Source organism: Polypterus senegalus, chromosome 3 (assembly GCF_016835505.1).
Source record: "Polypterus senegalus isolate Bchr_013 chromosome 3, ASM1683550v1, whole genome shotgun sequence".
Taxonomy (NCBI): domain Eukaryota; kingdom Metazoa; phylum Chordata; class Cladistia; order Polypteriformes; family Polypteridae; genus Polypterus; species Polypterus senegalus.
In genome coordinates, this window is record NC_053156.1 from 129,463,430 (window position 1) to 129,476,864 (window position 13,435).

At 35.1% G+C, this 13,435-nt stretch overlaps 1 protein-coding gene across 1 annotated transcript in view; it reads right to left on the reverse strand.

The window, feature by feature from the left end:
• Window positions 1–1,084: 1,084 nt before the first annotated feature.
• The window catches only part of cdk19 (cyclin-dependent kinase 19), a 113,893-nt gene continuing 101,542 nt past the window's right edge, over window positions 1,085–13,435 (reverse strand). Inside the window, exons 11-12 of the mRNA XM_039749764.1 lie at window positions 13,146–13,406; window positions 1,085–2,381 (exon numbers count right to left, since the gene is read on the reverse strand). Coding sequence (XP_039605698.1) covers window positions 2,256–2,381; window positions 13,146–13,406 — 387 coding nt within the window. The 3' untranslated portion in view covers window positions 1,085–2,255. The remainder of the gene's footprint in view (window positions 2,382–13,145; window positions 13,407–13,435) is intronic.

Genomic DNA, 13,435 nt, shown 5'->3' on the forward strand with positions numbered 1-13,435 from the left:
TGATGACGTCTGTCCTGCCAAATACTGTAAATTATGTTCATCAAGGGATAAAAACACCACCTATAATACAGATTACAAACAGTACCAAGAGTGTTACTAGATATTAAGTTAATTTGAATTTATGATATTTGTCTGAATTATTGTTGTTATCTTTAAAAATATGTACCTCTCAAAGCTCCATCATCAGGTCTTGTGTTTACAATCCAAGATAGTATTTTTATTAGGCAACTTTTTCTTGTATAAAAACAAAAACTTACTACTATTGTGGTATTGTGACAATACTGGAGGCAAAAATGTATTTTCAATTTGTACAGAAAGCTAGTCAATCATAGAGTAGATTGAGATTACTAAAACATTAAAACGTCTGTCTGTATTGGTGTGAGTGACAGTGTTCATGTATACTCACTTCCATGTAAAACGGTGGCTCTCCAAAGATCAAAACTGGACTAACACCTTATGAAATGCAGCACACGGCTGATTGTAAAAGAACCTTCAATATTTAAAATATGAAAAATATAGAAAGAAGGAAGTATGGTCTGATGTCCTGTAGTTTGACTGGACACTATATGTGTACAATTGAACGATCACTTAAATATATTACTTGTATCATATATAAATTTAGAAAAATATATTCTTTTGAGTTTATGGACTTCACAGAAAAAAATAACTAGATACAGTTGCTAGCTTCACTGTAGCAGAGTTAAAAAGTATAAATACCCGGGGTTTAAGAATTACTAACACATCTGTATATAAAGATTATTATCCTCCATATACTGGGCCATGCTCATATCCATTTTTCCCACTTACTTCTAAATTTTGTTTAATTTAGTTAAGAACTGTGGGAGCTGGAGCCTGTACTGACAGTGCTTTTTATTTTTTTAGAATAGAAATTAACATTTATGGTTTCTTTTTAAATCATAATTACCATTTAAATAAATAAATAAAATTTTAAAATTAATTCTGTCAGTTTACACATTAAGAATATTGCCAATTTTACATTCTTGTTACTGCGGTGGGCTGGCGCCCTGCCCAAGGTTTGTTTCCTGCCTTGCACCCTGTGTTGGCTGGGATTGGCTCCAGCAGACCCCTGTGATCCTGTAGTTAGGATATAGCGGGTTGGATAATGGATGGATGAACATTCTTGTTATTTTGTATTTTCTCTATCCAATAAAAGCAAAGTTACATGTTATGACTGAAAGGGAAAAAGTACCTGAAACATTTTGCTTGCACTTTAGAACAGAGATTAAAAATGCCTGAGTAGGGAAAAACAAACTACAGAATTCGGAAAAAAAATGCTCTTTGCAACAATTTTGGATGCAAGGCTGATATTCTGCTTTTTAGACAAGTAGAGTACTTCTACTCACAGATGTATTAGCAAGTGTTTCTCAAGTGTAGTTAGGGCCTAACTGCAGATGCATAGTGGTAATCTTTTTAAGAGTCACTCCAAAATAAATCTATTAACGAATCTAACCACAACAACATACAAGCTGAAAGATGTGCTGTACTAGCAAAACAAAATACAGCTAATCTTATGGTAGAACCTTATAAATTCTCTCCTCTTTAGAGACATATATCGAATGAGATACATTTCCAAACTTCAACAAGTTTCTTTATGTCCTTTCTTCAGTGTTTAGGCCTAATATCAAATAAAGAATCTACTGTATATAATGTTTGAAGGACATTTGCTTGAACATAATAAAGCTGTCCTGTGTTTCTCATTCCATCAATTTTTATACAAATATTTACAAACCTGATGCTTAGTAAAAATAAAATTAGAAAGAACAACAAATAAAAATAAAGTTATTTTCTTAAAACATACAAAAGATGTTGTTATACTATAAGTAAATATTCATATTTGTACAATCTATTTTTGTGTGATTTTGGCTTCTTATTCTGCACCAGTAGCATTCAGATCTCTTCATCTGTGCTGCTTATAGTAAGCTGTTGAGCTGGGTGTGAAGACATTTCACCTTTGTGTCATTACACAATCTGGAAATATTAATATGAAAGAAAAAATTATAGTTTTTGTGAAGTACAAAAAAGAAGTATCAGTTATTTAAGGATTGCCCCATAGCCCAGGCATGGGATGGTTGTCTCATGTTGCAGTCTTTTTGGTTATTATTTGCAGATTCACTTCATATTGCTGGAGAATTTACCCAATCTGTAAAGCATTCACTGTCGCACACAATCCAACACCAAATTTCTTATAATTTTACATTTGCCTGCACCCAATCATGCCAAAGTGTACACTTTTTTTAGTATCGATGTGATTGATGAGAATACTGGGAACTCTGCTGGGAGGATGTTGAATATCCCATTGTATTCTGGGACTGAGAAGATCCCTGGACATTGCTTTGGTAACTCAGACGAGAACCAGAATGCTGAAAGAAAGACAAAAAAGACACATGATATATACTTTAATAATTGTGTATATGGTCTTAAATTTTGCTTTCAACAGAAATGGCACTGAAGCTACTGAGTGTAATAAATTAATAAAAATTAAAGCTGTAGATGAAAGAATGTGTTACTGTCTTTATTTTAGACCTCTATGTTACAATCTCAACTTGGAAAAAGTTGGGATGGTATGGAAAATACAAATAAAAACAGAAATCAGTGATTTCAGGATTTACTTTAACTTGTAATTCATCACAAACAGTATAACAATGAGATATACAATGGTTAGTCTGGTCAACTTCATCATTTTTTTCTAAATATACATCCATTCTTGCCATTAAGGACCTGTAACACATTCTAAAAAAAGCTAGGATGAGGCAATTCAGGGCCAATAATGAGCTACAAAAAGACCAACTTCATTTCTGAATAATGATGTTAAGATAGTCTCTAAAGTTTTATCTTGAAGGATTAAGGAAGCGTTTCCTTCTACAATACCACATAACCAAACTGGATTTATTAAAGGCAAATGCATAGCTTCATACCTTCAGCATCTGTTTAATGTACTATACTCACACACAAAATCTAACACAGAAGAGATCTTATCTTTGAAGGCAGAAACCCCTTTGACAGAGTAGAATGGGACTATCTATTCACCATATTTCAAAAACTTTGGGTTTGGTCCAAAAATATCTGCATGGATAAAATTACTCACCTTGTATTAACATGAATTCAAACGGCTTCAAACCAGATTGTGGTATTTGACAAGGGTACCTTTTATCACCATTGCTTTTTGCAGATGATATGGTACTTAATGTACCACATACACAAACATCTCTTCTAATTAGTCCTTAATACATTAACAGAATTTCAAAATACACCTGGTCGCAAAGTTAATTTAAATAAAAGTGTGCTTATTCCCGTGAACTCTATAACACTCCATACTAGACTGAAGACCTATCCACTCACACTATCAAAACAATTTAAATATCTGGGAGTAATTAACAAACATAAATGTACAGATCTATTTCAACATGATTTTTCTAACAGTGAGGGAAAAAAACAAGATATTAACAGTTGGTCTACATATTAGCAGGGATAATGAATACAGTCAAGATGAACATCCTTTCTAAGCTTCTGTTTTTACTTCAGAGCACCACTATATACATCAATAAAACAATCTTTAAGAGACTAGACTCAATTATAACCTCATTTATTTGGAATTCAAGACATCCATGCATTCAAAAGGTGACTTTACAAAGACCTAAAGCAGAAGGTTTAAATGTAAATGATTTTACTGTGCTGCAAATATACACACTATAAAAACCTGGAAATCGGCACAAATTAATAAATTTACACCAACATGATCAGGAAATTAAACATTTGTGTACTTCTTTATATATACTATTTCGTGACCCAGTAAATACTAATTTTTGTTATTATACCAAACATTCAGTTGTCCACCAATCACTCAGAATATGAAGCCAATGCTGGATGCACTTAAAGGTAGAAAAGCTTTTGTCTGTTGCTCCTCTATGCAATAATCACAGTATGTAATCTCAAAAAATGTTGGGGATCAAGATACTGTGTACTTTCAGAGGAGCGTAAAGTGGATAAGGACAAATTGATTGTAATAGCCTATACCACAGTGCTAGCAAGTAAACTTATTTTGTTTAACAGGAACAATCTCAACCCACCTTTTATAAGGATTGAATAACTGATGTTCTATATTATTTGAAATTGGAAATATCAAATTCACACTTAGAAAATCTGTCCAATAACTTTTAAAAACATGGCAAGACTTAATTTAAAAAAATAGAATAGGCATTTATATAGTGGGAAAATTATTTTTCTCCCAATGATTTTGTCCCTCTCTATCTATCAGATGGGTGTTCATGCTTTGTTATTTTTAGATTTTTTTGTTTCACTCTCTGTTCTTTTTTTATTCTGTTTTTCAAGATTGATTTTGAAGATAAATGTTGTATAAGTTCTGAAAATTGTATCTATTTGATTGTATACTATGCTATCTTCTTGAAATAAAGTTATTAAAAATTTAAATGATAAACAAATAAAGAAAGTAATTATGCAAACTGAAATAATTGATGTTCGATAAGTGATTGAAATCATTCTTTGGTATAACATCTGCATGCAGGAAAGACATTAGCCCTTTAAGAACAAAGATGGGTCAAGGATCACTAATTTTAACACAAACACACAAGAAAAACACTGAAAAGTTTAAAAACAATGTTTCTCAAAGACAAATCAGAAGGGATTCAGGTATTTCACCCCAAAACAGTGAATAATAAAATTAAAATATCGAAGGATTCTGAAGAAATGTTAATGTATAAAGGGCAAGGGTGCAAGCTTAAGCTAACTGCCAGTGATCTCCGATCCCTCAGATGGCACTGCAACATGAAAAGTCATTCATAAATAAATAATATAACCACATGGACTTGATAATTCTTTGACAAAGCTTTAACAAGCAACACAGTGCATAGTTAATCCAAAAATGCCAGTTACAAATGTACTGTGCAAAAAGGAAGCTGTATGTTAACACTGTCCAGAAACATCATTGACTTCGCTGGGCTCAGAGGCATCTGGGATGGGCAACCTCACAGTGGAAATGTGTATTGTTGTTTGACCATATTTTAGGTCTTTTTTTTTTGGAAGAAATGTTGCGCCCTCTTCACCAAGTAGAGAAGAACCATACAACTTACCAGCTACAAGTCCAGACACCAATGTCTTTGAGGTATACACTTATGTCAGTGCTCTGGGCATGGGTAACTAGCTACTGTGAAGGCACCATTAATGCCGACAAATACATAGAGATTTTGGATCAAAATATGCTGCCTTCATGCACATTTCAGTAAGAAAATGCAACACAACATTTTGCATAAATTACAAAGACATGGCTGCATAGGAAGAGGGTGCTGGTGCTCGACTGGCCTAACTGCAGTCCTGATGCATCTTCAATTGAGAATATTTGGCGCATTTTAAAATGCATAATCCAACAACAAACACCATACATTGTTGCACACCTTAAGACATGTTTGACAAATGGAACAAAATTAAAACTGAAACACTCAATAAATTGTTGTCTTCAGTACCTACATGTTTATTATGGATTGTGAGAAGGAAACACAATGTGGTAAATTCTTTATTGTCCAAACTTTTTTTTAATATGTTGCAAGTGAAAAAAAAAACAATAAAATTCTTTAGTTACTGTATAGTGTAATATCAAATAATGGACTATTATTTTTTCATGTCAAATATCATTACTAATCATTTTTTTCTGTTTATATTTGCATTTTCCATACTGTTCCCAACTTTTTCTGAGTTGGGGTTAAAGAGTATTGGACTGACAAGGCCGAATAACTTTATTAGAAATTACCAATTATGCTAATGTCACCCACAACATAAAAAAAACAAACATAACTGTTCTCATTAAAAGTTTACACAAAATAATTTATCTATGCCTAAAGTTTTCAAATGAGTATTTGAAGACCACCAAAGAAGTACATCAACTATAATCCTTGATAACTAATTTAATTTTGTCTTTCATCTGTTTATGTCTATATAAAGAAAAATTAACATGTATCCTTAACTGCCTCACATCAGTGTACTTGTTGAAAATTTTATTTTAAAAGTAATAAACAAGTAATCCATGCCACACATTTCTATATAACTGAAGAAAAAGAAATCAGGTTAGGGTACAATGCTGACACAACTTGGGTGGTACAGTAGTAAGAACTGCTGACTCATAATCAAAAAGTTACAGGTTCAATTCCGGCCACTTCCCAGAATTAGCATTTTGAGTAGTGAGCTGCTCTTATGGTTACTATTATACAATAAAAACATACATTTGATTTGAGTCTGTAACAGCCGGTGTAAATTTATGGTACTTGTAAAGGATAGCGTTTTTTTAATACAGTTTTACTCTCTCAGTCACATTCACGCTCCACCTAATCTGACATGGCTGTTTTTAAATAAAGACATGCCATAGCAGAGGTGAACTAGGGTTCTACATCAGAGAAAGAGAACAGAAGCCCTCCCCAAGAAACATCCACTCACACATAAGAACAATGCAGCTACACCAGGCATAAAGGTGAAAGATGGAACAATTTGGATGCAGCAAGAGGTCGGGCGTCATCCTGCCAGTCAATTTGCTACACACATGCCCTTCAGTGAAACAGCAAGGCATGCCGTGCTCACCAAGTTATCGAACAAAGTTCTGTTTGGGAATATGTTTTGTGATCTTAATATAAAAAAAAACATTTATATGTTACTTATCTATACTAATAAAAGGCAAAGCCCTCACTCACTCACTCACTCACTCACTCACTCACTCACTCACTCATCACTAATTCTCCAACTTCCCGTGTGGGTGGAAGGCTGAAATTTGGCAGGTTCATTCCTTACAGCTTCCTTACAAAAGTTGGGCAGGTTTTATATCGAAATTCTACGCGTAATGGGCATAACTGGAAGCAGTTTTTCTCCATTTACTGTAATGGAGATGAGCTTCAACGCCGTGGGGGCGGAGTTTCGTGTGACATCATCACGCCTCCCAAGTAATCACGCAGTACATAGAAAACCAGGAAGACCTAAAAAAAGCGCTGAAGAAAACATGCATTATATAATTGAGAAGCGAGTGACATATACAACCATATTCATGACTTCTGCTACTTCGGAAACAAAGCACGATGTAAACCTACACTTTAAATTAAGTTCATAGACAGGCTGCCGCTGGCATTTGTAATTTAGTGCCTGCCCATATAAGGCCGTCCGTCAGCGGCAATCCAATAGCAAACTCCCACTAAATATTCACGGGTTAAGGACTGTGCTTATGCAGAGGAAGATGAGATGGTCAGGGTGGTGTTTGACACAAACTCAGCGAAACTGCGAGAGAAAGTTTTAAGTGCCAGGACTAAGGTAACATTAAATACAGCCATGGACATAGCACGAGATGGCACCAGCACAGCTGGGAAACTTCGATGCATGTACACCGAGCGCTCACGTGAACTGGCGCAGTGCACAGATAAAAGCAACAGTTCCAAAGAGCTGAACAAAAACCGAATTACACAATTGAAAAGGCAGCAAAAAATATGAAGCGTTTGATACATACAAGCATATTCATAAATCCAAAACAAAGCACACGTTGGAAAAAGTTAATGTCCCGCTAAAGGAAGACAGTGTAAAAAAAAAACCGTGCATGCAGTGTGTCAGGTCTCAGATAAAGAGGAAGACGAGCTGTTTATTGATGCAGTAAGAAACGAAACGATGAATGAAACCTGTCATCTTTACAGCGATTGACAAACACGGAATGTAACTTGAACACAACACATCCTACAAATACGAACCTGTTTGAAAGAAATAATGATAATCAAATCCTTGATGACAGCAACACTCAGTAACACTCACAAAACAAATACTGTATATTGACAGTCATGTTACGTTATTTTTTAAATGTTCCCTTTTCTTTTTCTTTTTTAACACACTACTTCTCCGCTGCGATACGCGGGTATATATATATATATGTATATATATAACCCGATCTACATACTCAAATAATGGATACTTTATTCGCCATCAATGATTGTTTTGGTAATGCCATACTCAGTGTATTCATTAGATGAACGGTAAAAAAGTAAGAGCGAGGGAAGGATGACTTATTGAGGCATGCAGGCTGTAGTCTTGCGTCAACTCTATCTGAATTGCGCGATCACATTTGAAAAAATATATCTTTTCAAGTTCTATTTAGTCCATATGTGTCAAACTCAACTCACTTTTATATACTGTATTACTGTTATTAAAGCCCGGGTATATGAAGCGCTGGTAACACAATAAACTACAGATCCCATAATGCAGCGCTTCAGCTGCCTTGCCGAACACTTACCGAGTTAATCAAGTTATTGCGAAGCTAGCTCACACGATGCTGAAGAGAAAAGTTGATTCTGAAAATAGAGCCTTTAAAAACCGATGGGAGGCTGAGTATATGTTTACTAAACCCGTGTGTCTCATTTGTGGAGCTAATGTGGCTGTAATTACAGAATTTAATCTAAGACGGCACTATGAGACAAAACATCAGGTTAACCTGAATGCAATGCAGAAGATACAGAAAGCAGCATAATTAAATAAGAATCTGACACTTCAGCGGACGTTTTAACCCGTGCACAATCACAAAGTGATTTCAAGTGAAGCTGCTTTTATGGGAGACACAAATGCACCAGTGCACCTTGCCTCACTTTCCCTGTTGCCAAGTAATGTTAAACCAAGTCGTCATTACGGTGTTCCCAAATACGCACTTTGCTGATAAACTGAGTGCACTGACTTTGCACGGCGCTTTGGTGACTTCGAAGAACAAAAAAAGTCCGTCTACATGCGGCTCGAACCTTGTGCATGTTTGGTAGCACATATCTGTGTGAGAAGCTCTTCTCAGTGATAAAGACTAACAAAACAGCACACAGGAGTCGCCTCACTGATGAGCACCTGCAATCCATCCTGAGAATCTCCACAACACAGAACCTCACACCAAACATAAACGAACCTGTGGCCAAAAAAAGATGCCAGGCGTCCAGCTCTAAAATGACATATGAGCAAAGACAACTGAATGATTTGATTTGTTATTGCTGAAAAGAACACATTTTATTTATATTTCTAGGTTTTGTTATGCAGCATGTTCATATTTGAATTTGTATCATTTTGACAGGATATATTTTTATGGAGAGCAAAATCTTTTGGGATATTTAAAATCTAAGTTTATTTTTTATATAAAATTACATAAGAGTAAAGAAATGTGAATGTTTGTTCTTTTAACGTTTACTTTATTTCTAACTTGTATAATTTAGACAGGATAAATTTTTATGGAGAGCAAAATATTATAAGTTGTTTAAGGTTTGAGTTGATTTATTCACGAATAATATTCCTGTCTGTTTTTACCATTCCTACCAAACATATTTCTGTCGACTAAATAAAAATTCCTTCTATTTAAAATTTAAATAGAACTTGAACAAATCTGATAGTTCATAATATCCACGCAGACTTGCACGTAAGAGCGGGAGTTATCCGTTTTAACAAGCAGCGTATTGCACTGATACGAAATGGCTGTGTGTGTATATATGTAGATATGTATGTATATGTATATATATGTTTATATATGTGTGTGTGTATGTATATATATATATATGTATTTGTGTGTATATATGTGTGTGTATGTATGTATGTGTGTGTGTATATGTATGTGTATATATGTAGATATATATGTATATATATGTGTATATGTATAGATATGTATATATATATATGTTTATGTGTGTGTGTGTAAATATATATATATATGACAACAACACTCATCACTCACAACAGTGACAAAACAATTACATTGACAATCATGTAACGTTATTTTCAAAATGTTTCCTTTTCTTTTTCATTGCTTCTTTAACACACTACTTCTCCGCTGCGAAGCGCGGGTATTTTGCTAGTTGTATATAAAAGCAAGGTTGAATGTTATTTACCTATTTACCTTGATTTATTTAAATATCTTCCTTCAGCGTAAAGTCACAAGTAGACTGTAGACGGGAATGCTGACAAAGTACATGTGCAATTCCAATCCTTATTCAGGTAAAGATCAGTTACTAAAAGTGCAACGGCAGCTTCCGCCTGTAGCTATAGACAAGTCAGTACGCGAGCAACCAAAGGATGGCTTCAGCTTCTCACAAAATTCTATTAGATAAAGCAAACTTTGAAAACTCAAGGATAAATTTATATGTAAAATGTGTTTTGGAAACTGCTCCTGAGCTGTTATGTGCAATGGAAAAGTTATTGGTGATTCAAGTTTGCAATATTCAAATATTTTATATATATATTGTATGTATTATACAGCAGGAACTGGGAGACTAGTCAGGATAAAGGGAAAGATGACTGCAGCAATGTACAGAGACATCCTGGATGAAAACTTGCTCCAGAGCGCTCTTGACCTCAGACTGGAGCGACGATTCACCTTTCAGCAGGACAACGACCCTAAGCACACAGCCAAGATATCAAAGGAGTGGCTTCAGGACAACTCTGTGAATGTCCTTGAGTGGCCCAGCCAGAGCCCAGACTTGAATCCGATTGAACATCTCTGGAGAGATCTTAAAATGGCTGTGCACCAACGCTTCCCATCCAACTTGATGGAGCTTGAAGAGGTGCTGCAAAGAGGAATGGGCGAAACTGGCCAAGGATAGGTGTGTCAAGCTTGTGGCATCATATTCAAAAAGACTTGAGGCTGTAATTGCTGCCAAAGGTGCATCGACAAAGTATTGCGCAAAGGCTGTGAATATTTATGTACATGTGATTTTTCAGTTTTTTTATTTTTAATAAATTTGCAAAAACCTCAAGTAAACTTTTTTCACGTTTTCATTAAGGGGTGTTGTGCGTAGAATTCTGAGGAAAAAAAGGAATTTAATCTATTTTGCAATAAGGCTGTAACATAACAAAATGTGGAAAAAGTGATGCGCTATGAATACTTTCTGGATGCACTGCATAGTGGATTAGAATAAATGTCTACAAAAAAAAAAAAAAAGATAGTAATATCTTTGTAATATCTTCTACTCACTCAAAAGCACTATCCTCTTATTATATTCTGAAAAACAGTACCTCTTTCAGCTATAGAAAAAATTGTGTTCCGTTCTGTTCAATTGTGGTTTGGCATTGGTTAATTTGTGGTGTTATTATTAATTTTTTTTTAACTCTTAAAACTTTGTTTTTTTAACGATAAAAAGCACTTAACACAAATTGCTGGTAGGTATTGAGAACCTAATGATGAAATGCAAGTGGACAACAGTGCTGGGTTTTTCAAAAATGGAAGGCTATGCACATATAAAAAAAAATTGTTTAATCAATTTGTCTCAGATTTACTGTGACACTGCCAAACCAATCGACAACACTGCACAATTATTTTTACTATTTCTAACTGAATTAATTTCACCAAAGGGAACACTCTGCCCTTTGAATCATGCCTGTTTCACAAGTGGGAAACCTCTTCAAATGCTGTCTGCGTGTTATCAAAGAACTTAAAAACATAAAACGGTACCAAGGTCACAAAGTCTGAGAAACACTTTTCTAAGATAAACGCAATAATCCAGCAAAACAATTAAATTCTAATCCCGGAGTGGCTGAGGAAAAAAAAGCATAAATTGCAACATCAAATTTCGATCAGATTTGTCACTTTATTTTGGGATATTTAGTTTGACATTTGTGAGTTTTTTTACGTCTAAATATTGATATATTGAAATATCCTTTCTTAGTGGATAGCTACTGCCCTAGATGCACCATCTAGGCAAATATCACCTTTTTAGCTAAACAGGAAGTATTGTTTTCATTGATGACTGAGTGAGAGTCAGTCACTCAGCTTTACTATATATATTAGGCATGGGAAAATTAACTCGTCACTTTTTGCGATTTTAACATTACGAAGCAATAATAATGTAATGATTGGGCTGGAGTTGCTGAGTGCCATGTGGCTGGACAGTGTACTAAGCACTGTGCTTTCAGAAGGCACAGTGCATTATACAAATGAAACATCTGAACAAGACAAGGAAGTCCAGGGAAAAACAATGGAAGGAGCGTAAGAGACAGGAAGGTGTTGGAACGGAAGCGTGTTTGATTCGTGTTAGTGATGGAGTGCAGGAATCACATGGGCATGGGTGTAGATGAGAAGCAGCAGCGTGGTGTGTGCAAATAGCACAGAATCAATGAGTAAGTAGAGGGGAACAAGAGTGACACTGAAGTGGAAGACAGTATAGAGGGATTAGACAAGTCTGAGCGTTTTTGAAGTTAAGGCGATCACAAAGCTGTGTTTATGTCAGCTTCTCCAGGTAATCCCATCCTCCTCAGACAGGTTTTGACCACCAGTCTCTCTCAGGGTCAGGACCCAGGGGCACTACACTGTTATTTCCCTGGCACACCAGTTGAAAAACATTTGTGTAGAGTATAATCATAAAGTTGTTGATGGTGATGAACAATTGAGGATAGTATTTATGGAGTTTTAACACAAGTTTTAATGTATGCCCATTTAAGAGATGTTAATTCATTCAATTAAATCAGTCTTCAGCAGTGCATCCAACATTCATTTTGATCTTTTAATTTTTACTTTGACAAGTCTTTGTCTCATATGCTATGCCAATTTGATAGTCAATACTTTGGCCATGTTTTCTTTTTGTCTTCTTTTCAACTTGCCTTTTAGGAAGGCATTAAAATTCAGTTTGTACTTGCTCAAGTAGTATTTTGTTAGAAGTCCAGGTTTAAGGTCATGGTTTAAATTTCAACTATGTCAATATTTTTTTATTATTCCTTTTTGTTGATTCTACACTAAATTTGTGATTCGGTGTGTATTTACTTCATGATTTATGTATTACTTTTATACGTTTTAATGATAGAAATGATTAATCATGATTAATAACGTACATTTATGTGAATAATTAGGTAATAATCACCCTCTAAATCTAGACATACACACACACAGACAGACAGACAGACAGACAGACAGACAGATAGATAGATAGATAGATAGATAGATAGATAGATAGATAGATAGATAGATAGATAGATTCAACCACAGAGAAATATCTTAGATAATTTTAGACCTTTATGAACAACCTAATGCATACTCACTTTCCAAACCGACAGAGTTTGAACAGGGCTAACATAGAAACATATTTCAAAAAATGTCTAACATATGCTCAGTTTATTTATTTTTTTTAAAAGATGAAACAAACCTGGTATTCAGACTGAAGAACGCCAGTCCCTGAGGTGGCTCCAGAGGTTCCAAGTCGAGGTTTCTTGTTGGGAGGAACCTGATCTTGTCCATGCTGTAGGCCAACCCCAGTAGGTCCTCCTCCAGTTCCTGCTGTACCATTTGTTTGTGTGCTGTTCTGTTGAGGGGGTCCCTGCTGCACAGGTGCCTGAGGTGGCTGCTGTTGTGGCTGTTGTGGAGCTGTCTGCTGCTGGTGTTGCTGTGTTTGCTGCTGTTGCTGGTTCTGCAGATGGAATTAATGGCTTAATTAAT